Below are 26,119 nucleotides of genomic sequence, written 5' to 3' on the forward strand. Positions count from 1 at the left end.
GATGGAATACAAAAAAAAGCCCCAAAGGGGAGCGAGCCTTGCCCACGGGGTTGCTGCTCGCAATTATTGCAAAAATTACATCCCTGGTGTCCAGTGGGTTTTGATTTCCCCCGGGGGGCAAATCAGCTGAAAAAGAAAGGGCAAACTAGCCCATGTGGAGCCGAAACATGGTCATAACGTAAGACCCTAAGGGGAGTGACTCCCGCCCAAGGGGCCGCCACCCCAACAAAAAATAAAACCCCATTGTTCTGGTAGATTCAATTTCTTGCTCCGCAATCGCAGCCCCAACGCAATCATGGAGCAGAAATTCTCTACAGACAGACACTGGGGGAAATAACTAACAATCTCCTTTCCCCCTGTGTCTGTCTGCCTAGAAAACTCCTCTCTCTCGAGAAGGACTCACCTGAAATGAGTCCTCTCTCTAACATGCGCTATAAGAAAATGACTTCAAGCGTGTCCCCAGCACCATCTGATATCGGGGCTCCATGCACGCACAGACATCATCAGAATGCTGAGGGGGAGGTTGTGAGTGCTGCTGAAACCCCTAATGGAGGCATGTCATGGGGTAGCCTGGGGTAGCCCCAGTGTTCTCCACATGGGTGGGTTCCAGGACAGCCTGGAGTTCTTCTTAGCACACAAACACTGTTATTGAGAACGGCTCCAGACCGGTTCATACTTTGGGAGATCCCCTTTATCTCTTCTCCCTCTAAGAACTTGCTAGGTGACTTTTACATACACAAATTAAAATGGGAATCTACTTCAATAAGTTCCTCCTAAATTTGATTAAGATTTTAAATATTTACGTTTTCAGAGTAATCCAGAAAGTGATTTTCGCACAAATGCTGATATCAACATAGAAATCTCATTTTTGAATGAGAAATCGTGCATATACATTCATCAGAAGTAAAGTAAAGTGTACTTGCTCATTTTTTCATTTTCTCCATCTAAAAATATATTTCCTAGGGAGAAGCCACTTTCTTTTTATTTTCACTGTGCAAATGGATTGCCACCTTCCCTTGACTGATGTGTAACTCCGCCATTTACCAGGTGGGAAGGGATCAGCAAAATCAAGTCAACCCCTTCTAACAAGAATATTTACTCTGAAGAAACTCTTATTTCTAAAGTGTTTTTACACTTGTTAAGGGTCTGTATATGTAAATTACACCTACACAATCAAATAGGTCTGTGGATTGACGGCCCTGTTCCTCCTCCTTTGGATGCTCAGTCTCTTAGTATTGTCGTTTAATCTGTTGTCCTCAGATGTCCTGGCTCTGTAATAATATGGTGTGTACTCTGTGTTTCTTCCTCATGATGACCCTGACTCTGTTTATAAAGTGCTCTTTAACCCCTTCAGTGCCCATGACGAGATAGTCTCGTCATGGAGCGCGGTTGCGCTGTGCCCATGACGAGACTATCTCGTCATGAACCCCGCCCGCTAATGAAACGCCCGGCACAGGGCGTGGAAAGGGCGGGGCACTGAAGAGGTTAATATTTCCTCTCTGTTTCACTGATGTTATCTCATCTGCCCCACACCTCTTCCTTTCTGGAACTCTCACACTAACATCACATCTCCCCTGACTCTCCGGCCATCAGATACCTCACACTGAGTTATCACATCTTCCTCACATCTCATTCTCTCTGGACCCTCACACTGATAGTATCACAACTGCCCAGCATCTCTCACTCCCTGGATTGTTCACACTGATATTATTATGACATGCACCTCGCATCTCTCACTACCTGGATCCCTGACACTGATGCTATCACATCTGCCCTGCATCTCTACCACCCTGGTTCCCTCACACTGTATTTATCATATATGCCCTACATCTCTCACTCCCTGGACTCTTCAAACTGATGCTGTCACATGTGCCCACATCTCTTTCTCCCTAGGATCCCTCACACTGATGTCATCACATCTTCTCTGCATCTCTTAATCCCTGGATCCCTGACACTGGTGCTATCACATCTGCCCTGCATCTCCTCCTCCATGGATCCCTCACACTGATGCTATCACATCTGCCCTGCATCTCTACCTCCATGGATCCCTCACACTGATGCTATCACATCTGCCCTGCATCTCTACCTCCATGGATCCCTCACACTGATGCTATCACATCTGCCCTGCATCTCCTCCTCCCTGGATCCCTCACACTGATGCTATCACATCTGCCCTGCATCTCCTCCTCCATGGATCCCTCACACTGATGCTATCACATCTGCCCTGCCTCTCCTCCTCCCTGGATCCCTCACACTGATGCTATCACATCTGCCCTGCATCTCCTCCTCCCTGGATCACTAACACTGATGCTATCACATCTGCCCTGCATCTCCTCCTCCCTGGATCCTTCACACTGATGCTATCACATCTGCCCTGCATCTCCTCCTCCCTGGATCCTTCACACTGATGCTATCACATCTGCCCTGCATCTCCTCCTCCCTGGATCCCTCACACTGATGCTATCACATGTGCCCTGCATCTCCTCCTCCCTGGATCCCTCACACTGATGCTATCACATCTGCCCTGCATCTCCTCCTCCCTGGATCCCTCACACTGATGCTATCACATCTGCCCCACAGCTCTACCTCCCTGGTTCACTAACACTGTTGTTATCGTATGTGCCCTGCATCTCTCATTCCCTGGACTCTTCAAACTGATGCTATCACATGTGCCCTGCATCTCTTTCTCCCTAGGATCCCTCACACTGATGTCATCACATCTTCTCTGCATCTCTTAAAACCTGGATCCCTAACACTGATGCAATTACATTCTCGCATCTTTCTCTCTCTGAATCCCTCCCACTGAACCTATGACATCAGCCCCTTATTTCTTTCTTCTCTGATCTCTCACATGACAAACTATGCAAATTCTTTCTCAGTACGCAGGATGTGTGATAATGTTGCATGTCCCCTTTGTTTCTTCCCTGTTGATGTCTCACACATCTCCATCTCTTCCTCTCCAGATCCCTACCTCTGTATGCAGTGAGAGTTGTCCTCCTGGATACAGGAAGGTCCCTCTAAAAGGGAAACCTGTCTGCTGCTATGACTGCACCCTCTGCTCAGAAGGAGAGATTACCAACAAGAGCGGTAGGTGATAAAGCACTACGTGCCAACCAATGATGCTTTTTAAAGACCTAAATGAAAAGATGTTTAACTTGCTCATAAGTGTAAGTTACCTTGGCAAATAACCCTCTTCATTTGAAATATTTACTTTACATATGTCAGTCACATGGAAATAAAGTTAATAGAACAGTATGATAATATAATTTTAGGATCTGCCAAAGCTAGAATTAGTCCATGGTCATCATTTAAACCACATGTCTCCTTCTTTTATTCCCTCTCCCCCTCCATTTTCCCAAGCCAGTGCTTGCTTTGAGGTGCTGCGACTGGAACAGTCACACTAGGTGCCAATGTCAAGGAGGTGCCCTCTGCGTGGCAGGCTGAAGTGAGATAAGCGCATCCTGCAGAGATATTTGTGTTTGCAGCACTTTTAGAGGAATTTACTCTAAAAGTTAATTGTGGTGGTTAATGCTTTTGAGGGAGTGATCTTAGATTTGTCTATCACAGTTTTGACTCATGATATAGTAGCAAAGAGGGTTAATGTTCCTGCTGCAAAGCACAACATGTGACATGCAGATCACAGATTAGTATTTTAGGTAGCTAGCTTTGTGGGTTATTGCTTTTATCACAAAGATCCTTCTGTTCTTTGCTGTTCGTAAGTGACAATCCTTCAGATATAACACATTGAGCTATGAAAAGGCCTCAATGTCTTGCATGAGAAGTGAAAGGCAGAGGTTTAGAACATAATTGTTTTCTTCCTCTCAATCCTTTGTTATTCCACCATTGCTTAAAAGGCATCCTGTGGGGAGCAATGCAATTGTATTAGCTTGACTCCTCAATCATGCCTTACATTTATGGGCAGATTTAAAATGACTTTGTGCCTGGTTTTCATCACAAACGTGTTGTGAACCTGATGCAAGCCATAGATTTGGGGCTCACATTCCAGCACAAATAATAAATGGTTCTAGACAGTAGCCCTAAGTAACACAAAGAAGCACCCTGCATTATTTAGGAAAGGAGGCATACCATGGGTGGCACATGGACTTTACGATGCACTCACCCATAGATTTTGATTTCTATGTACTAATGTTGGTATGAAGGGATTGACATAAATAAATTAAGCATCCGTGAGGCAGACGTAAAGTTGAAACAAGCATTTGCAATGCAAATTGGTCTGGCATTTTTGAGATTTTGAAGTATTGGCTTATAAATGGCGATGTCTCTGGCACGTATTTGTATTGGAGTGAAGTGGATGTACGCAGCCGCAAATGTTTTTCTTTATGAAGCCAGCACACAGATAATAAAACATTTACACATAATTACAATCCACAAGCAGAGGCAATCAAAAAAATCATGCCATAGTAGCACATCATTCACAAAGAAAGTGGGACTAGTTCCTCAATTATAGCGCTTGCAGCAGACAGGCACTAGTTAAATTTAATTAATCGAAACTGTAGCAGTGGTGAAAGCTTCCATTATGTGCACAGTGCTGCACTGACATACACAACCAGTGCATGTTTTCCTGCCACACATAAAATGATTACTGAAAATGTAGCAAGAAAGTATCAGAACCAGCAGCAGTCCAAGATCCTCACTTATATATCACAGGCAGTGGCAGTGTGTGGTGTGGTAGAGTGAAGTGTGTGCTAGTAAAAGATCACGTGTGGCATGGTGCAAAGGACAAGGTGAAGGGATGGTGTATGTGAGTGAAGGAAATACTTGCAAGAGAAAAAAGAGAGTAACATATGGTTATTAAAAGTTCCTGCCTTCACATCATCCAAAATGACATGGATAAGTGAAGAGAGGGAGGGAGGAGGCAGTGCACGGATGTCAAAGAAAGGGAGAAGCAGTATCAATGCTCTGCTACTATTGTCATGCCTCCAGATTTGTGTGAAGGGTGCTCTGCTTTGAATATTTATGCTACAGCAAATACAAACATAAAGATATTCTGTTTACAGCAACTCAGCACATTTCTCAGCCCGGCCAGCCAGCTGAACAAACGCAGCCTAACCCCATTTGTACAGAATAAACAAAATGTATGGTGTATTTAAAAAATGCAATCATTAAAAACTAAAAATAATAATCGAATTCCTTCTGGATGGATCAAACCACATGAACCACTTAGAGCGCAACTTATCCAAACAGCTTGGCTGTATAGGCTGTATAGGCTCAAATACATGTATATTTTGTAAGAGCGCAGAGCTTGTGTCCTTACTGCCTTTGTTCCAGATTGAGAACTGGATTCGGCTTTCAGGCTCTCTAGTGTCATCAGGATTTCCAGCCCCCTCTCTCCTACTACAGTTAGCCCCCACCCTATCTCCTAGTCTCGAGTAGCTAAAAAGCACACAAAAGATATGCACTCCTGAACTGTTATCTTTTTGGTATATTCCTAGCTAGATTAGGAGATTGCCTACCTGAAAGCCCCTGGTATATGGTAGGGCAGGTAGGTTTAGAGGCCCAGCAGAGTTAATGCACTGCCAATTTCATGTTTTCCCATTGTAGCTCTTGGGCTCCAAAGGCTAACATAGGAATACTTTTATAAAGTTTAACTATTGATAGAAGCAAGCTAAAAATGTAGTTCGAAATATTGAAATGATTGTTAGAATAAATCCAACAACTTGCCACTGTTAGATTTGGTATAACTATCACAGAAAAGAAGTTAGAGAACTATGTTTTCCGATGTACTAAAAATCCAGTCTTCCAGCAGTCTCTCCTGATTGGCGTGCCTTTGACAGGCTGAGGCAAGCTCCTCTGATGAGATGTGAAGTGACCTGAGCTGGACCAACGACATCTGGTGGGAGGAGATCTGCAAGCTGCAGAGCAAAAGACAGCGTGGGCATGGAGTAGCGAAAGTGGTCTTCAAAGAGGGAATGAAAATTAGGCAGGGCACAAGCTCACCCCCACATCATGCAGCCCAAGCTAGAGAGGATCCCCAGTAATTGAATTAGCAGAGGAGCTTGAAGGGAAGAGTTAAGGAATCATTTCCGTACCATTGGGTTGGCTTAGCCAGATCTTAACCTCCAGGAGATAATTTCTCCATTTGGGATTTTAAAGGAATAGTGTTTCTGGGACAAGAACATGCCACGCTTTGGAGGAAGTTTCAATACCCGAGGGTGGCACCCTGCACCCCATTGATCAGGGGTGCCCTCCTGCTTATCACCCAAGAACACTTGCTAAATATGGAAAGCTGCCTGGCAACTTAGATCCCTATTTGATACTACCAGAAGAAGAAGGACTGCCCTGCTGGAAGTCTGGCCTGCACCAAGAGGATTGCACTCTGAATGACTGCACCTGCTACACACTTTGGGAACTACAGCTTTAGGGTCTTTGCCTTGCCTTAAAAAGAGAAGGCGTAGACTCCCTGAAAGCAACATGTTAAAAGAGCTCCGCTTGAATCATCTCCAGCAAGAAGAAACCAGCTTACTACCTTTAGCTGGACTTTAAAGGATTTGTCCAGGTGCATTGTGGGACACATAGTAACAAAATCCCAAGGAGCAACTCAGAGCTTCTAGAACCTTGGATTGGTGTTTTGTACACTTCAGAAACCCAAATGGTCATTCTGGAAATCTCCATGAAGGTGACCAATCTGTCGACGGGAGTCAAGCCGTACACATCGAATTACGATCTGGCCTGAGATGCACGATTGCCCCACTGAAACTCCGGAGCTTTTTGTCATTGACAAGACTTCTAGGAGATGACCTAGGAATCGTGCTGAGCCAAACCTCCCTCATGAACTCGAACCCTGGCCTGACAAGATTCTTTGATTGACGTAGAGAGAAAAAGCTTCAGAAAAGTGACATAGTCAGAAGGTAAAAGCTTGACAGGGCCCTCCTGCTAAATTAATATGGCCCATCGTGGTTGGCCTGAAACTTTGACTTTGTCCAGGATAAGCACAACCAGAAATCCCAAAGTGGCACTTCTAGTTTTAACCCCTTCAGTGCCCGCCCCTTTCCCCGCCCTGTGCCGGCCGTTGCATTAGCGGGCGGGGTTTATGACGAGCTGGTCTCATCATGGGCACAGCGCAACCGCGGCCCATGACGAGACCACCTCGTCATGGGCATTGAAGAGGTTAAGGCATTAGAGTGCTTATTCTTTAAATCAGTGTCTCTGGCTCCCTACATTGGGTTTTTGTTGTTTAGGTGTCATTTGAACCATAACAGTATTTCCTATTTTTATAAATTGGTGTTGGATTTTTCTTGTGTGCTGTCTCTTACTTATTTAACATATTGTTGTTTTTAAATGCTGTACACAACTGTCTCCTAAGTTATGCATGCCTGCTCATAGCCAGCATATAAGGGTTGAGCAAGGGGATATTTTTTTCAGACCTTGATTGGACCTTATATTGTGATTCTGGCCCTATTACTGGTGGTAGGGACCTACCTACACCTACTAATAAACTACATTCCAACACTACTATTGTGGATGACACTTGACTCCTACAACTTTCAGTCATTATTGTTCTAAATAACATTTCCTATTCATAGATTTACACACTTTTAAGGCTCTCTGTATGTGATGTAAAGCACTTGGACAGTCTGCTTTGGGATGATTAGTGCTATACAATAAATATATGTCAGGTGGGGGCTAGGAGAGATGGGGGCACCATTGACAGGTAGAAGAGAGGGAATCTATAAAGAAGAAGGTTATGGCGGGCCAAACAACAATTGTTGCACTGGGCTACATTTATGATGATGCCGGCCATATCTCAACACCCCACTGAAAGGCCTTCTCTCCCTTTCCTTCTGTTTTCAGGATCATGGATCACTCACTAGACCCTCTTCCCCTGTCAGCAAAGAGCACTCTCTGTACCTTTATGTTTGCGCTGTGCAGTGTGCTCTCTCTTATTCCTTCTATTCCCTCCTTGCCACACATCTTTTTATTGTCTGTATTCATCAATCTGTCAGTCTATCTCTCTCTGTCTCTCTACTCCTTCAAACTCTGTCCCTCATACCCTCTTTCTCTTTTCCCCAGTTCTCTCTGTCTATATCCTTCTATCTCCATGTTTTCACTTTGTCTTTTTTATTCATTTACTCTCTCTCTTCCTACACTGCTTCATCTCTATTTGATTCTTTTGTTTCCTCTATCCACTGTTGTCTTCCTTTTCTTCTCCTAATACTCCTTGTTTCCCTTTCCTTCTGCTAACCTGTATCTCTATTTTCTGCTCTCCTCTTTCCATTGTCTGCCTTTTTCTTCATCTATGTTTTATCTTCTCTGTCTCTCATCTGAAACCGCCTATGCCACTATACTCTCTATTAGACCATCTATAAATGTGAGCAGGAGACAGAGATGAAGTGTAAAAACACAGAGGTGTTAATAAGAGGGGGAGAAGCAAACACCTATGGTATCAAACTAATAGGAGGGATAAACTAACAGAGAGAAAAGGGGCTCTGGAGGGGCTTAGGAAAATAGAAAAATATCAAAGATCAGACAAAGATGTTGATACTCAAGTCAATTCAGGCCAATTCACAAGCTGCATTTTGAAGCACAAAGAATAGTACTACTCACATAATACAAAATACTATTCACCAACCTATATTCAGAGGCCTACGTCTCTGTCTCTCCTATTATTTAAATGCAGAGACCTCTATCTCATTGGAGGATATCTCCATAAACCAACATCTATGTTTTTGTTGTAAATGTGTATTAGGGGCAGGGAGCAATTACTTGAAAATGGGGAATGCTTACTACAAACTGAGAGTGCAGTTGAGATGGTTAAGGAGGAGAAAAGGGAGGCTCAAGGATGAGTTTAGGGAGGGACAAGCATTAGCCCACAAAAGAGTAAGGCCATTGCTATTCACAGACCTAGAGTAATCCCAGCACCACGCACTGCCAACCACTGGTACTGCAACATTCCTACAGAAATATTAGAGGCAGGGACTTAAAATAACACTATACAGCAGATATTGTTTAAATAAATGTATTGTATTTTTAATTTTTACATTTATATATATATAATTTCGCAACAAAAAAACATTTTCTGGCGTGTTGTACACATAAGGGCTCCCAGAAACACACTATCTTCCACCCATGGGGGTCAGGGTACTTCTACCCTGGCCCCTTTTAACACTCTCATTGTTTAATTTCAGCTTGTGGGGACCGTGTCCTGTTACATAACATGTGGCCGGAACTTTCTACACAGGTTGCGGCCAGCCAATCACAGCATTCCTGTTGGAACGTGAATTTGCGACTCATTGCAAAATAGGCCCAAAGGACTTGTGCCTCTAAGTATACAAATTTGTTTTTACATTAATATCTAAAAGCCTACTGAATGGATTTGCACCAAATAACAAAAAGGGTTCTTTCTGGACCAAGAGCTACCATTCTGGCAAATTCGGTGTAATTCCGTCCTGCGGCTTGGGCTGTAGTCGTGTTCAATATCCCTACTGGAATGAACATGGGAAACACACTTTACTTCCCCCCTGTTTCTTAGACTCTGCTTGGCAGATCACACCATAAATTTCCATGCACAATATTACCAAGGGGAACAATTTTTAGGGAACATTTCGTGAAGATTTGTCAACCTGCACCAGAGAAAAACTCTTTTCTTATGGAAACTTTCTCTTGAAAAATCCTTTTTTGTTATTTGGTTTAAAAAATAGTTTTCGAGATATTACAGGAAAAACTAAATGAAAGGAGCAAAATTAATTATGCATTAATATGGAATAGTTTAAAAACTGTTTAAATGTAATAATAAATGTAACTTTATTTATTTAAAAATGATTTGATTTCAATTAATTTTGTATATAATATTTGGTAATTTTTTACTACATAATAAATAAGAATACACATGTTACTTTAGGTAGCATTTATTTAAACTAAATCTATAAAAATAAATCTTTGTTAAACTTTAATATATTTTAATTAATTACATATTTAATTCATAGTTAACCTAATTCACTCTACTTTACCATGGGGAGATCTCTGCCCAGTGTGAATATTTCCACCTATATGTGAAAAGTTATTAGTTGTGACTTTACACTTAGAAAGTGAGGCTCTTCCTCCATGCTTCATGGAGCCTTCAGGGCCGCAACGGAATGGGCCACTCGGTTTTGGTTCTAGGTTTGCAGAGAGTAAACCAGCCGGTCATTCTGGCTGGCTTACAACGGTCAGTCTGAAGCAGGCCAGTAAACTCAAGGGCGGGCCAATACGCCCTCAAGATTACAAATAGTAATTAGGCTAATTACTATGCACAGTTTCCGGCATGTTTTCCATGGTTTCCATGCCGGCCTGTCCTACATGGAAACCATGTTAAAAAGCTTGTCTGGGGGCCCACAACAGGGCTCCCTTGGGTGTGCAGCCTCTGGTTGTGCACCGAGGGGGCACCTATGGTGCCCCCCTGTTGATCCCTGCACCCCATAACAGCTATAATGCATGCTCCCATAGTGAAATGTAGGAACATGACTGAACAATGTTCGGTCTCATTCTAATTAGGGGGAAGGCGCCATTGACCATGTGTTGATCAATCCCTGAGCGAGTCAGTGTAAGGTGGAAGGAATTCCTCCCAACATCGAAATAAGGCCCTATGTAGTAAATTTGCACTCAGAAATGGTAAAAAGCCAAAACAAATAAATTTACTACAAAGTGTACTAGTAAATTTAAATGTGTGGAGTTTCTCATTTGTGAATTTTCTACATTTGGTTATTCACCATTTCCAAATGTAATATTAATAAATATAAATATTTAAATAACATTAAAAAAAGAAACAACCTAGTAAAAAAATGGGTGTAATTAATGAATTTTTTTAACTTTGAATATTTTTTAAAATAAATTAACTAAATTAACTGTTAATTTTTAAACCAATTACATATTTAATAGTGTATACCTTTTAAGGTACACACACAAAAACACATACACACATATGCACATAATTTAAAGGTAAACATAATTTAATTATTTTAACTTGTTTTCTACATGGTGTTTTATTGCATCTCTGCCCCCATGTTTTGCAGAAACTGTGAGTGGCTTTGTTTGAAGCTTAACTTACTCCAAGGCTTGGCTGGCGTTCGTTTGCTACTGTTGTTTTTTTTTTTCATACTTTGTATAGTATTTGTACTGGGTGGAAAGCAGACACCCTACCACAACAAATGCAGCCTGAAATTGAGGCATTAATACATCACTTGATGCAGTTTCACCCCTTAATAAACGTTAGTTGTAAAGAGCCCAATAGTAAAGAGAAACAGACACTCCAGAGAGTAACAGTACACAGTATTATAAACACATTTAGATGCAGCCCAGACTCATCCTGCGTACCTGATCACCTTCTTCATCAGAGCATGTCATCCATGACATGTCTCCAAACTCCCCACACTTTGTCAAAATTCCTAGGACATCCCCATGCTTTGTACCATTTCTTCATAGCCCATACACAATCCACGTTGGTCTCCCAACTTCTCTGCTTCAGGACCTCACTACTAGGGTGGGTGATAAATTCTGCAAGGCTGGAGAATTTGCAAAGTTTTGTTCACTGTGTATTCCATTTGGAACGTTCAGTCCAGACAAAACTGTCAATTGCAGTGAGGTAGAGGTTTTTCTCATCCACTGCTTCTCAACTTTAAGTCGGTGAGAGCGTGAGGGAATTTGCATTTTTGTCCACACTGGCAGTGGAGACAGGTTCACATTGAGAAAAGTGCCATTTGAGTAGAAAATCTACTTGAGCTGCAGAAAGAAGCAGCACCTTCAGATGCACCATGTGGTGCCATTCACACTGAATTGACAATGTGCAAAAAGCTCCCAGAGCTAAAAATCTGCATTAGGAGCAAGGCGTGCCAAATACTGACAGCTCACAAAACTCTGCATCATTACATACATACTCTGTAAATTCTGCCAACCCCTGCTCACTACTCTCCCAAATTCTAATGACATCCTGCTTGGCTACCATAAAAGCTGTACTGCAATACAGCAGGGCTTATCTGTCCAGGGATTTATTGCTCCATATGCCCAGGGCTACCAGCTAGGGGGTCAGTTCGATCTTACAGTCTAAGATTCTGGGAGCCTCCTCCAAATCCCCTCCTGTATTTCCAGAGGAATAGACATTCCCGCAAGATGTGGACTATGGTTTCTCTCTGTCAACAGCCTCGCTTACAGGTGTATGATTCTATATTCACCATTCAGAACAGTCTGAAATGCATATATTAAGCCTGGTGGGACAGCTTCAGTTGTATTAGCTGTAACCGGTCCGAATGGCTAATTCTTGTGGGTATCTGCAGGTTACTCCCTCAGTCATCATCCTCCATTTTACCCAGGACCCCTCCCACTTCTTCCTGAGGTTATCTAGTGTGAGGGGGTGGTGCTATTTTATAGTAGGGTGGAGCATAGTTGTGACACAGCATGGCTGGTAAGGGGTGCTTATACTCTGTACTCCAAGGGAGATTCACCTGGGGCCTCTCTCAGGGAATCCACATGCGGGCAAAGGAGGTAACTTAGGGCCTCATTAAAATGTCAGTAAGAAAGTATTCAAACCAACCCGTTGTCGGAATCGGTTTTGGGGAGTCTGACCGATTGATTATGATGGTTCCAAACACCGTTCGGTCGGACTCCTATTAACTTCAATGGGAGCCTGTGTTCTGACCGACAACACAGACTCCCATTGAAGAAAGGGGTGCCTGCCACACTGTGCATGGTTGTAAAGAGGGGTCCCATGGGCCTGCGTATGAAGGGGGGCCTGCTACAGACCCCAGAGTCAGTTTCCAACAGAAGTTCTGTGTCACACAAACCGAGTCATAAAGGCCGTTCGAACCCAACATTGTAAAACTTCGGTCAGAAACGCAGTCCATAGACCTATACAATTTACGTCCGACTGACTTGGTTTCTCTATATGCTGGTCGGAACCAAGTCGGATAGACCGAATGGTTACCTTCTATCATAATCGGTCGGTCAAAAATGTTTCAATGTCTGTCCGAAACATGGGTTCCGACTCCAGTTAAGAAAATCTGAATGCCATTCAGGGCCTTTCCGCCCAACATCTTGAGGAGGCCCCTAGTGGTTGGTGTCTGAGGTATTGCCCATCCGGAGAATTCATATTGGTCTTGAAGTTTGTGGAATGGAATCATCTCCTGCCCCCTCATTATGTCCCCCACCTTAGATATCCAGATCATGTCCCGCTTGGCATGGCCATTTATCGCCCCTAGCCCTCTAAGTGATCTGCAGCCAAAAGGGGGTTCTCCAATGTCAATTTACCCCTGCCGCCCAGGACACTGGTGGCTTTTTTCAATGGGAAACAACCTTTCGCACTACTCCTTAACAACGAGGGACCTGAAGCACGACTCCTCAACAACGACCTGAACCTGAAACAAAAGTCTTTTAACCGCTAATGGTCTTAACAACGACCTATAATATTATTAATTTTAAAATTACCTCATGAGGCCAGTAGATGGTAATCTTTGATTGTTTATGACAGATGTATAAAAAAGACATAGTAAAATAAAATTACATGAAACTGTAAGTATTTTGGTAAGTATTATGGGTACGTATTATGTGTATTATATATATGTATATGTTTATATATATATATTTATATTTTCACTGAAAAAAACATACTTTCAGGGATGTTATAGTTAGAAATTAGCATTTAAAAAACCTTGGAAATTCATTGTAAAAACACAGACTTCAGCAGGGATGTTATAGTTAGTTGGAAATTTCACTCATACAAAACCAGAAAAATTTGGCTGTTAGAGTTAGTTGAGCTAATTATAACTTGCTCCCCACAATGCACTGCTGATGATGTCACATATTACATCATTCATGACATGATAAGGGTGTGTGACTCTTTGCATAGATGTGCTAGTGGGTGATTCACTGGTTCTATGGTTTCAAGGGTATATCTGTCAATGGCTGAATGGGTGGGTTAGTGTGTGTATGGGTGTGTTGGTGAGTGAATGGATGTCTCAGTGGTGGATGTCTCAGTGGTAGATGTGTGAGTAACTACATATGTGAAAGCCAGTATAAGTGAGTGTTGGAGATTTTCAATGACTATAGGTGAGAATGACTGTATTGATGAGTGTGTGCTTGTATCAGTGATTGTATAAGAGAGTAAGTATGTGTTAGTATCTGTATGCATAACTGAGGTAGTGTGTGTATAACTGTATAGGTGAGTTAATGGGAGTTTGATTGATTCTTTGCATGACTGACTAGGTGTGTGAGTAACTCCGTGGATAAGTGGTGGTGTGTTTGTGTCCGTATAGGTGTATGAGTGCATATGGTACTGCTGTATTGATGAGTGACTGCATGTATGAGTGACTGTATCGGTGAATGACTGGATATGTGTGTAGACCTACGAATCAGTGAGAGGGTATGTAGTAACTGGTATTGGTGTGTCTATGGTTTCAAAAATGGTAGTCTGTATTTTAGAGTGGGTGTATCAAATATTATATTAGGGTGTGAGGAGGCGCGTCAGATTATCACCTGCATTATGTCATCGGTGATGTCATCAGTGATGTCATTTGAGATGTCATCGGTGATGTCATCAGTAATGTCACTGACAATCTCATGAATTATGTATTATGTGACATCATCAGCAGTGCATTGCGGGGGCACGAGTTTTAGTTAGCTCAACTAGCTATAAGGGCCATATGTATTTGGTTTTGTAAGAGTAACATGTCCAGCTAATTTTAACATCCCTGAAACCTGTGTTTTTTCTTTTTTTCAGTGAATTCCCAAGTCCTTTTCTGGAAGGAGAAAAAAGATGAATGCGAGGAAGGTGACCTACAGCATCTGCAAACATGTCTTATTTCAGGGGTTCAAGAAGAAACACTCATGTGGTACTTACTCCATGCTAACCACTTTGACACAGCGCAAATTCCCCCGCTGTGTGGGTGAATTCCACCTGTGCATGGAACGGACGGCCCCTGGCCATCCTCAGCACATGCCCACCATGACGTCGGATGGCCAGGGATCGTCCGGCGCATGGAAGAGGCTAAAGCACCTTCAGACAATACATCCTCGTCAGCTAGCATGGGAGCACTGCAGACGAGAGCTGGAAGAACAAGCCCAGCAAGATGACCAGCAACCAGGACCAAGTACTTCAACTGGTTCTGGAACTTCAAACAGATGACCTGATATTAGGGCATAATGTGCTGGTTTGCAGGAAAGGTGCATCAAGTGCAAGAAATTTCTCTGCTATGGCGAACAGTCCATCGATGCCATTGTTTTTGGTGCATGAAGCCAACACTGCTATTTTTCTTTTTGCAATGTCTTTTTAAATTCCAAAAGTTTAGACAACAGTTTTGTTAGTTTATTCTGTTGTTTTTTTTGTTTGTTTTTAAACACCCAAAAAATTCAAAAAAGAGTAAAAATAAAACACACACAAAATATTTAAAAAAAGAAGAAAATAATGTGACTTGTTAGAACCGCCTATTTGGTTTAAAAATGACACATTTTATGTGTTGTATGAAGAAGTGCATGGATAATTTCTGGATGATTACATGGGTGCAAGGGTAGTTCCTGGATGAATGGATGACTGCAAGGATAGTGCCTGAGTGATTGGAAGAGTGCATGGGTAGTGCCTGGGTTTTTGCATGAGTGGATGAGTAGTGCGTGGGTGATTGGAAGAGTGCATTTATAATGCCAGGGTGATTTTGTAAGTGCATGGGTATTGCTTGGATGAATTTGTAAGTGCATGGGTAATGCCTGGGTGATTGCATGAGTTTATAGGTAATGCCTGGATGATTGCATGAGTGCATGGGTTGAGCCTGGGTGATTGTAAGAGTGTAAGGGTAGTGCACAGTGATTTTATAAGTGCTTGTGTATTGGTGAAGTGATTTAATAAGTGCATGGGTACTGGCTTAGTGGTTGAAGGAGTATATGGGTAGTGCACTGGTGATTAGAGTACTGCATGGGTAGTGCCTGGGTTATTGCATGAGTGGATGAGTAGTGCCTGGGTGATTGGAGGAGTTCATGGCTAGTGTCTGGGTGATTTTGTGAGTGTTTGGTTAATGCCTGGGTGATAGCATGAGTGCAGAGGTAATGTATGGGTGATTGGAAGAATGCATGGGTAACGCTTGACTGATTGCATTAGTCTATGGGTAATGCCTGGATGATTGCATGAGTGCAAGGGTTGTGTCTGGGTGATTGTAAGAGTGCAACAGTAGTGCGTGGGGATTTGATAAGTGCTTGGATATTGGCGGAGTGATTGGATAAGTGCATGGCTACTGGCTGGGTGATTGGAGGAGTACATGGGTAGTGCTTGGGTGTTTGGAGCAGTGCATGGGTAGTGCCTGGGTTATTGCATCTGTGGATGAGTAGTGTCTGGGTGATTGGAGGAGTGCATTTGTAATGCCAGGGTGATTTTGTAAGTGCATGGGCATTGCTTGGATGAATTTGTAAGTGCATGGCTAATGCCTGGGTGATTGCATGAATTTATAGAAATAATGCCTGGATGATTACATGAGTGTATGGGTAGTGCCTGGTTGATTGCATGAGTGCATGGGTAGTTCTTGGGTGATTGGAGGAGTGCAAAGATAGGACCTTTTCTGTCTACGACAAGGGAACTGACCAAGGGCGCCCCTCAGGGCTCTTGTTTGAGCCCTAAATTTTTTAACATCTACATTGCCCCCTTGGCCAACTTTCTCAGGTCCCATGGCTTCCTGACCATTTCTTATGCTGTTGACATCCAGCTTCACTTTTCCTTCAACAAATCTTCCTCGTTGGCTTTGTCCACCTTTTCTGAAGGAATGACTGCTATTGCAGACTGGATGAAAAGTAATTTTCTCCAATTTAACGCAGGAAAAACAGAGATAATGCTTTTTGGAGATACATCTCTTCTTTGGTCCCCAGAAAGGTGGCTGGCAGCTCTCGGCACTCCTCCTAACCTCAAAGCCCCAGTCAAAAACTTGGGCATTCGCCTAGATCGTGCCTTAAAATTAAAGGAGCATGCTGCCCACACTGCCAGCACCTGCTTATTTGTATTGGGCTTGCTACAATGAGTCTTCCCTATCCTGCCTGACTATACCTGGAAAACTCTAATTCAGACCATGTTTGAGAGCCGTCTCAATTACTGCAATGCTCTCCTGGTCTCTGTGAATGAGTGATCCCTCAGCAGGTTACAGGTGGTTCAGATTATCGTTGCGCGACTCGACACAAATTCCCCGTTCAAAACCCCTTCCCCTGCTCCACAAACTTCACTGGCTTCCAATCCGCAAGCGTGTCAAATTCAAGGTCTGCTGCACAGACTATAAAGCCCTGCATAAAAGAGGCCCTCTCTACATTTCCAAGAAGCTTAAGCCTTATGACCCCTCTTGGACTCTTAGGTCAGGCAACAAATCAGTTCTCCAAGTCCCCAGGGTTAGGAAAGCAAGACTAGGTGAGAAATCCTTTTCCTATCTCACTCCCCTGTACTGGAACCAGCTTCCCACACACCTGAGGCAATTTCCTGACTATCTGCACTTCAGGAAACTTCTTAAGTCCTCCCTGTTTTAACATTTTTCATGAGCCCGCCAGCAGCTCCGCCCAAAGCGCAGAGATACCCCTCCAGGGGTGATTCAGGCACTCCACAAAACCAACAAATAAATAAATTGGAGCAGTGCATGGACAGTGTCTGGGTTATTGCATGAGTGGATGAGTAGTGCCTGGGTGATTGCAAGAGTGCATGGGTAGTGCCAGGGTGATTTTGTAAGTGCATGGGTATTGAATGGGTGATTTTATAAGAGTATAGGTAATGCCTGGGTGATTGCATAAGTGCAGAGGTAATGTATAGGTAATAGGAAAAGTGTATGGGTAATGCCTGAGTGATTGCATGAGTTTATGGGTAATGCCTAGATAATTGCATGAGTGCATGGGTAGTTCATGGTAATTTTATAAGTGCATGGATAGAGGCTGAGTGATTAGAAGAGTGCATGGCTACTGGCTTGGTAATTGAAGGAGTGAATGAGTAGCATCTGGGTGATTAGAGGAGTGCATGGGCAGTGCATGGGTGATTGGATGAGTGCATGGGTAGTGCCTCGGTTATTACATGAGTGGATGAGTAGTGCTGGGTGATTGGAGATGTGCATTGTAAATGCCTGGGTGATTTTGGAATTGCATAAGTATTGAATGGGTGATTTTGTTTTGTAAGTGCGTAGGTGATACCAGGGTAATTTCATGAGTACAGAGGTATGTATGGGTGATTCAAAGAGTATATGTGTAATGCCTGAGTGACTGCATGACTTTTTAGGTAATACCTGGATAATTACATGAGTCCATGGGTACTACCCGGTTAATTGGAAGAGTGCAAAGATAGTGTATGGTGAGTTTATAAGTGCATGGGTAGTGACTGGGTGATTGGAGGAGTACACGGCTACTGGCTGGGCAATTGAGCGAGTGAATGAGCAGTGGCTGGGTGATTAGAGGAGTGCATGGGTAGTGTATAGATGATTGGAATAGTTCATGGGTAATGCATAGGTGATTGCATGAGTTTATGGGTAATGCCTGGATGATTGTTGAGTGCATGGATAGTGCCTGGGTGATTGCATGACTGCATGGGTAGTGCCTGGGTGATTTGAAGAGTGCAAGGATAGTGCATGGTGATTTTATAATTGCACGGGTAGTGACTGGGTGATTGGAGGAGTGTATGGCTACTGGCTCAGTAATCAAAGGAGTGAATGAGTCATGTCTGGGCAATTAGAGGAGTGCATGGGTAGTGCATGGGTGATTGGAGCAGTGCATGTGTAGTGCCTGGGTTATTGCATGACAGGATGAGTAGAGACTGGGTGATTGAAGGAGTGCATGGATAGTTCATGGGTGATAATGCATGGTTAATGCCTGGGTGATTGCATGAGTACACAGGTAATATATGGGTGAATGGAAGAGTGCATGGGTAAAGCTTAACTGATTCCATTAGTTTATGGGTAATGCCTGTATGATTACATGAGTGCATGGGTTATGCCCGGGTGATTGTAAGAGTGCAACAGTAGTGCGTGGTGATTTTATAAGTGCTTGGGTATTGGTAGAGTGATTGGATAAGTGCATGGCTACTGGCTGCGTGATTGGAGGAGTGCATGGGAAGTGCACAGGTGATTGGAACAGTGCAATTGGAAGTGCCTGGGTTATTGCATCAGTGGATGAATAGTGCCTGGGTGATTGGAGGAGTGCATTAGCAATGCCTGTGTATTTTCATAAGTGCATGGGTGATTTTGTAAGTGCATGGGTAGTGCACGGGTGATTGCATGAGTTTATGAGTAATGCTTGGATGATTGCATGAGTGCATGGGTAGTGCCTGGGTAATTGCATGAGTGCATGGGTATTGCCTGGGTGATTGGAGGAGTGCAAAGATAGTGCATGGTGATTTATTAAATGAATGGGTAGTGACTGGGTGATTGGAGGAGTGCATGGCTACTTGCTGGGTAATCGAAGGAGTGAATGAGTAGTGTCTTGGTGATTAGAGAAGTGCATGAGTAGTGCATGGGTGATTGGATGAGTGCGTGGGTAGTGCCTGGGTTATTACATGCATGGATGAATAGTGCCTGGTTGATTGGAGGAGTGCATTGGAAATGCCTGGGTGATTTTGTGAGTGCATAGGTATTAAATGGGTGCTTATGCAAATGCATAGGTAATGCCAGGGTAATTGCATGAGTGCAGAGGTAATGTATGGGTGATTGAAAGAGTGTATGGGTAATGCCTGAGAGATTGCATGAGTTTATGGGTAATGCCTAGACAATTGCATGAGTGCATGGGTTGTGCCTGGGTGATTGCAGGATTGCAAGGGTAGTGCAATGTGATTTTGTAAGTGCATGGATAGTGACTGAGTGAGTGCAAGGCTACTGGGTGGGTAATTGAAGGAGTGAATGAGTAGTGGCTGAATGATTAGAGGAATGCATGGGTAGTGCATGGGTGAGTGGATAAGTGCATGGGTAATGCCTGGTTTATTCCATGAGTGGATGAGCAGTGCCAAGGTGAAATGGAGGAGTGCATTGGAAATGCCTGGGAGATTTTGTAAGTGCATAGGTATGGTTTGGATGATTTTGTAAGTGCATAGGTAATGCCTGGGTGATTGCATGAGTGCATGGTTAATGCTTGGGTGATTCCATAAGTGGTGGAGTAATGTTTGGATGATTGAAGTAGTGAATAGGTAATAGTTGGTTGATTGCAAGACTGTAGAAGTAATGTCTGGGTGATTGCAGGAGTGTATGGGTCCTGCCAGAGTGATTAAATGTGTGGATTGGTAATGCCTGGGTGATTTTGTAAGTACATAGGTAATGCTTCAGTGATTGAAGGAGTGCATGGGTACTGCTGAGGTGATTTGAGGAGTGAGATGATTGAGTTTGAAAAAATAATGACTGCAATAAAACTGACTGTAAACAATAATTCATATTATGTTTATTTCATTATTTCATCTTACCTTCTTTATTGAAGTAGATATCAAACTCATTGAAAGTATTTTACAGTTATTTCATTGTAAATAAAATTTAAAATATTTTTAAACTTTAGTATTACTTTCTGTAAAAGAGAAGAAAAAATACTGTTATTGCAAATAATATTATAGTTTTAAGAACACAACATAATTTTAGAATTACATAACATATTCAGTTTCTCTTTTTTGCTTTTTTCAGATTCTATTGAATTTCACCATAAACAGTGATTTCAATATTGATCATCATATAACAGCGGACAAACAAATACAATCAATAAGATTGTAAAAAACAAACAAATCTGTGTTGAAAATATTTACAAGTTTAACCATCTGTTTACATTTTCAAAAAGATACACTCTCATTTACATTGCATATAATATACAGATCAAGTATATGAAAGACTTCTTTCAAACACAATTTTCCAAACACAATATCAGTTAGCACAAACAATAATCCAAACACTAATTGTTCACATCTTCCCAATAGGCCGAATACATTTTTCAAAACTTTGGCATCAAAAATATCAGATATGAATTTTGTAATTTTAAGGCAACCGACATTTAAATTCCAAATGAGCATCATTACAATGTGTCCATCCTTTAAGTTTATTGCACTTTAAATACACAGTATAGTTTTCAGATGTAGTAGGTCCATCATGGAAAATAATAGTCACTGTTTTGAAAAACCTTCCTGAAATTAACACTTGACTTGCCACAAAATTTTTAATTTTGGTTTCCAATTTTCTTCCATCTGCTCTTCAACATTGTAGCATTAAAATGACATATTGTCCAAATCTTTCTATAAATAATGTTGACAACATTTCTGGTTTAAAATGAGACATTGATTTTTCATCCGGTTTTGTCAAATATATGAACCGTTAATTGTCTATTTCAGTGGTAGAAGAAAATGAGCACTCTTCACATTTATGATCCCATCTGTAACTTAGTCCATAAAAATTTTCAATTTCAATCCCTTCATCTTCCAATAGTGTGAGCGTAAACATAAGAAACTCTTGTGCATCTTGTTGTATATTAGGTGTAGATTGTGAAAAACCAGTACCTATATCCAAAAGATGCCGAATGCCAGAAGCAGTGTGGATTTTTGTTCTATCAGTTACCAACTTTTGAAGAATATGACATAATAAAGATTTTCTCTAATATTACAAAAAAGATCTTCTAGATAAAAGACAACATTTAGAATTACATTAGCACAGCAGTTGATACCTGTACTATTTTCTAACTGGTATCCTACAATATCATCAACAGTATCCATTTTCATTTTCTTTGCAGCCTCATCATTCTCTTGAATTGTTTTCTTTTTTCCAACCACACTAGAATGTTTATCATATTTTTGTTTGGACCATACTACATGTTTTTCATATATGGGATATTCACCTAAGGGACGCGCTTTTCGAACCTTCCATTGTTGCTTTTGGACACAGGCTCGCCGTGAGGGGAACGGCACCTTCAGCGGTGACACGACTATTCTTCACCCGAACTGGGACGCCGCCGGGAGGCTGCTAAACCACAAATCCCAGCACCCTCAGCTCCGGGCGCCTGCCGCTGATGTCACCAGGCAGCGCCCGGGCTGTTTAAATAATCCCCAGGCTCCACGCAGCGCGGGACGCGCGCGGGCAGCGCCCGGGCGAAGCCCGGGCCAAGGGCGGGCCCGTCCTTGCCCGTCACTGCCTGGAACACTCTGGGCTGGGTAACCCCTCTAACGTTTCCTGCACTCCACTCCATCTAAGGTACTGGTGCCATAATTTCTTCCACGGGCGCCTTGCGCACAACACTGTTATGCGAAATTGATTATCTATTAATTATTGCTTTTGCTCTTGTTGTACCACCCCTCCTTGCAGTTTGTCCTACTGTCCATCATTATGCCACCAAAGGACAACAAAGCCAGGGTGGCAAACGCTCATTTCACGGGGACAATGGACCAATTTGTGACAAAAGTTAATTGTGTCATTGATCAAGAAATAATGCTTCTGGAGCGCCGCGTCTCCCAGGATCTGGCAGCCGCCAGAAGGTCGTCCCTGGGATACCTTGCTAATGTTCGGTCTCCAGTATGTCAAAATTTATCTCTCACAAGCACAGCTAGATCTGACACAGATCCATCAGCCCAGGAGCTGCCAGCTAGCGGAACGGTTGCTGATACTTTAGTGGAGGACCAGTCTTTGGTCCTGGACTCTTTGTTATTGTCTCCTTGCCCACTGCCGTCTGCCCCTAGCACAGCCCCGGAGTGTAGCACCAGGCAGCTTCGGGAGCGTAACTTGGGGGCTATTCCCAAAACAACACAAGGGCGCCCGCCCAATACTGGCAGAAAGGGCAAACATCCTAAAAGCAAACATAAGGTGCCAAATCAAAAGGGAAAAATGAATAAAACCCCTGATATCACCGAGCAACCCTCACAGGGGGCCTCACTGGATGACCCTGTCCCCCAACCTATTCTCACATCAATAAGGTTAATGAGCCAGGAGGAGGGAGATGGGCAAAGCGTAGCGGCCAAGGGAGGGACCCTTGACCCTCTGCGCTTGCACGACATACGGGATTTAATTAGGTCCTCCCTTTGTCCTGTGCAGGACAGATTACTCAAAATCGAAGAACATCTAGCCAGGATCGAATGCATTCTAGGGGGTCTGTCCACTGCTTTAAGCTCTACTCTTAGGCCAGAGGTCCCTAACCCATCTGCCAACCCTAGAGCTAAGAAAGTCCCGCTGGCCCCTAAACCTTTACCACCAGCCCAAACCGAAAGCCAACCCCTAATCACACCAAACGTCTCCATTAGAGCAGGCAACTCAAGGAAATCCATCTTGTCTAGCCAAACCGAATTAAAAGAGGCTGCTAGGCCTTTAACACCAGAGTCCATAACCATGGCTAATACTCCTAACTTGCCTCCTGAAACAGCTCCATATGTTGTAATCTTGGCAGGAGTGCCCGAATTGGAGAGTAATGTACCTGAGCCACTAGCAACCCTAAGGAATAGGGTTGTATATTGGCTCAACACAAATAGACCATTACCTCCGCATATCAGCGCCAAAATTCTTATGGTGCGACGGGTTCCATGGGTAGGCCATTTAGCTAAAAACATAAAGGGGGATTGCATCCTAATTAACTTCAAGGATACTAGAACAGTTGAGCATATATGTAATTGGAGGTCGACCACCACAGGCTCAAGTATTTTGACTCTCCCTTTAACCTATTTTTATCCCCCTGGTCATTTCACAGAACCCTGGACAGTTGTACATGGAAAAGGGAGAGGCCTTCCACGGGGGAGTTGGCCTATACATCTGCCACCCTTAGACTTTATCCCTACAGCAAATCGTTTCAGCAGTCTTGAAGCTGTAGATTGACTGGAGGATAGTAAAGTTACCCCAGCCTCTCCTCCGCATTTCTCAGCAAGTTGTCCCCCAGAGCCCATTCTAGTGATTGAACACTTGGGGTCGAATTTATCAACCATGTCAACGAGCCTGACGAGGTCCATTATTAGTTCAGACCCCCCTCAAATTTATCCTCCAAATCCCTCAATTCCCGGGGTACTCACACCTAGTCTTCTTAAGATTGTTTCTTGGAATATTGCTGGTTTACGCAACAAATTAGATCTCCCTGACTGGAACGCATTCATAGAAGAACACGATATATGTATCTTCCAGGAAACCTGGAGTGCTGATCCAATATACAAATCAGGGTTCTGTTGCTTTTTTATGCCAGCCACCTCGTCAGGCCGTGGGCGCCCTTCTGGGGGCCTAATGGTTTGGATCAAGGCGGATCTCAACCTGATGGTCTCCATTGACGGTCGCTCCACGCCTGATATAATGAGGCTTACTATCAAAGACACTCAGAACAGTCCACCCTGGGAACTTCTTAACGTTTATTCCCGTGGCACTCAAGGGGGTGCTAAGTCGCTCACCATTACAGCACTTTCAGAGATACTCTCTGCATGCACCCCGAATTCTTATCTTCTTGTCGCCGGTGATTTCAATTGTTCTTTTGAACCACTTGCCGCAGAAGATTTATTGGGTGCACATGATGAGGACACTAGATGGAATATCCCCTCACTCTCCCTGAACCCCGTTAAAAGATGGACCCCTGCTGTAATCCAAATGAACGCCATAGCGTTGGAATTCGGTTTAAGAGCTGCCAATGGGCGCACCCCTTCTGATCTAGTGGGCGCTAACACTTTCAATAGAGTAGGCAGTCAAAGTAGAATAGATTACATCTTAATTGATAGGAGGGGATGGAAATTTGTTGTCGATATGGTTGTAATTCCATCAACATCCAGTGACCATAACCCCCTGTCCCTCACCATGCGTGAAGTCTGGCATAGACAGGCTACTTCCCCTCTACCAGGTATGCAGCTGTTGACCAAGCAGCTTGAGCCTTCTAACTGTGGTAGATCCCTTAAATGGTCTAAAATCGCTCTTAGCGATACTAAACTTTTTGAGTTGGAGAATATTCTTGCTGACTACACCACCAGGCTTTCCTCATTATCTGAGGACAACTCTAGCCATACTAAAGTCTATGTGGATTCTATGAATGCAATTGGGGCATTGTTCATTGACCGCAGGAAAAAACCCAACCCCAGAGCTGAAAGAGAGAACGATTGGTTCAATAAAGACTGCAGAACTAAGAAAAATTGCCTAATTTCTGCAATCAAATCCAATAATCCTGCTGAGGTTAGGCAAGCGAGGTTGCTTTATAGGCAAGCCCTCGCATCTGCCAAAAAACTCTGGGAAGAACAGCGCTGGGTTTCACTGAAATTAGCGAGCCAAGCAAAAAATGGCGAGCTTTTTTGGTCCATTATGAGAAGATCATCCAGCCGTGCCCAGGCGCAAGTCCCTAACCACATCACGGATGGGGAATGGTTCAACCACTTCAAGAACTTGTACGCAGATCCTGAGGTTGTGGTAGACCAGCCCACCAGCCCTGGGTCTGTAGTAAAATTCCATGGCCATGTCTTATTCCCAAGTATCGAGGAGAAGGAGGTCCAAACTGCAATTGACAAGATTGTATCTGCCAAGGCACCAGGTCCTGACGGCATTCCGGGAGACCTTTTCAAAGCGAATCCAACAGGCTGGGCTGTGTTTTTTACTATTTATATCAACAGCCTATTGAGTGGATCCCCGGTGCCGGAGTCATGGAAGGGTGCAGAAGTAATCCCCATTTTTAAGAAGGGCTTAAGGGGAGACCCGGCGAATTATCGCCCAATCAGCTTAATCGATTCAGGTCAGAAGTTGGTCGGCAGGGTTCTTCTGGAGAGGATACACTCCTGGGTGGATGAGGAAGGGATTCTAACCAAGTTCCAGGCGGGTTTTAGGGCATGCACCAGCACCATTGACCAAGCTTTTAGGCTAATGCTTCTTTATTGGAAGACGGTTACCATCGGCAAGGGTGCTCTATACCTTGCGTTCATTGACCTTAAAACCGCCTTCGATCTGGTCCCCCGCGACCGTCTGTGGTCGATTTTGGAGGAGTTGGGCATCCCTTCCTATATTTTGAAACTCCTCATCCGAATGCACGAAGAGAACTTTGCCTGCATTAGATGGGGGTCACAGGGCCAGAAAACAAATAAAATCCCAGTGAATAGAGGGGTTCGACAAGGGTGTGTCATGGCGCCAACACTTTTTACGCTATTTGTGAATGGCGTGGTCTCTTTTCTGCTTGAAGTCGAAGCGGACGTCCCCGCTCTGGCGGGTGATAAAGTTCCAGCACTTCTTTTCGCAGACGACACCTTGCTAAT

At 43.3% G+C, this 26,119-nt stretch overlaps 1 protein-coding gene across 1 annotated transcript in view; it reads left to right on the plus strand.

Annotated features, from left to right (window-relative positions):
• Nucleotides 1-26,119, plus strand: part of LOC146788738 (vomeronasal type-2 receptor 26-like) — a 634,528-nt gene that overhangs the window by 590,268 nt on the left and 18,141 nt on the right. Inside the window, exon 5 of the mRNA XM_085630957.1 lies at nucleotides 2,964-3,087. Coding sequence (XP_085487083.1) covers nucleotides 2,964-3,087 — 124 coding nt within the window. The remainder of the gene's footprint in view (nucleotides 1-2,963; nucleotides 3,088-26,119) is intronic.

Source organism: Triturus cristatus, chromosome 10 (genome assembly GCF_964204655.1).
Source record: "Triturus cristatus chromosome 10, aTriCri1.1, whole genome shotgun sequence".
Lineage (NCBI taxonomy): Eukaryota > Metazoa > Chordata > Amphibia > Caudata > Salamandridae > Triturus > Triturus cristatus.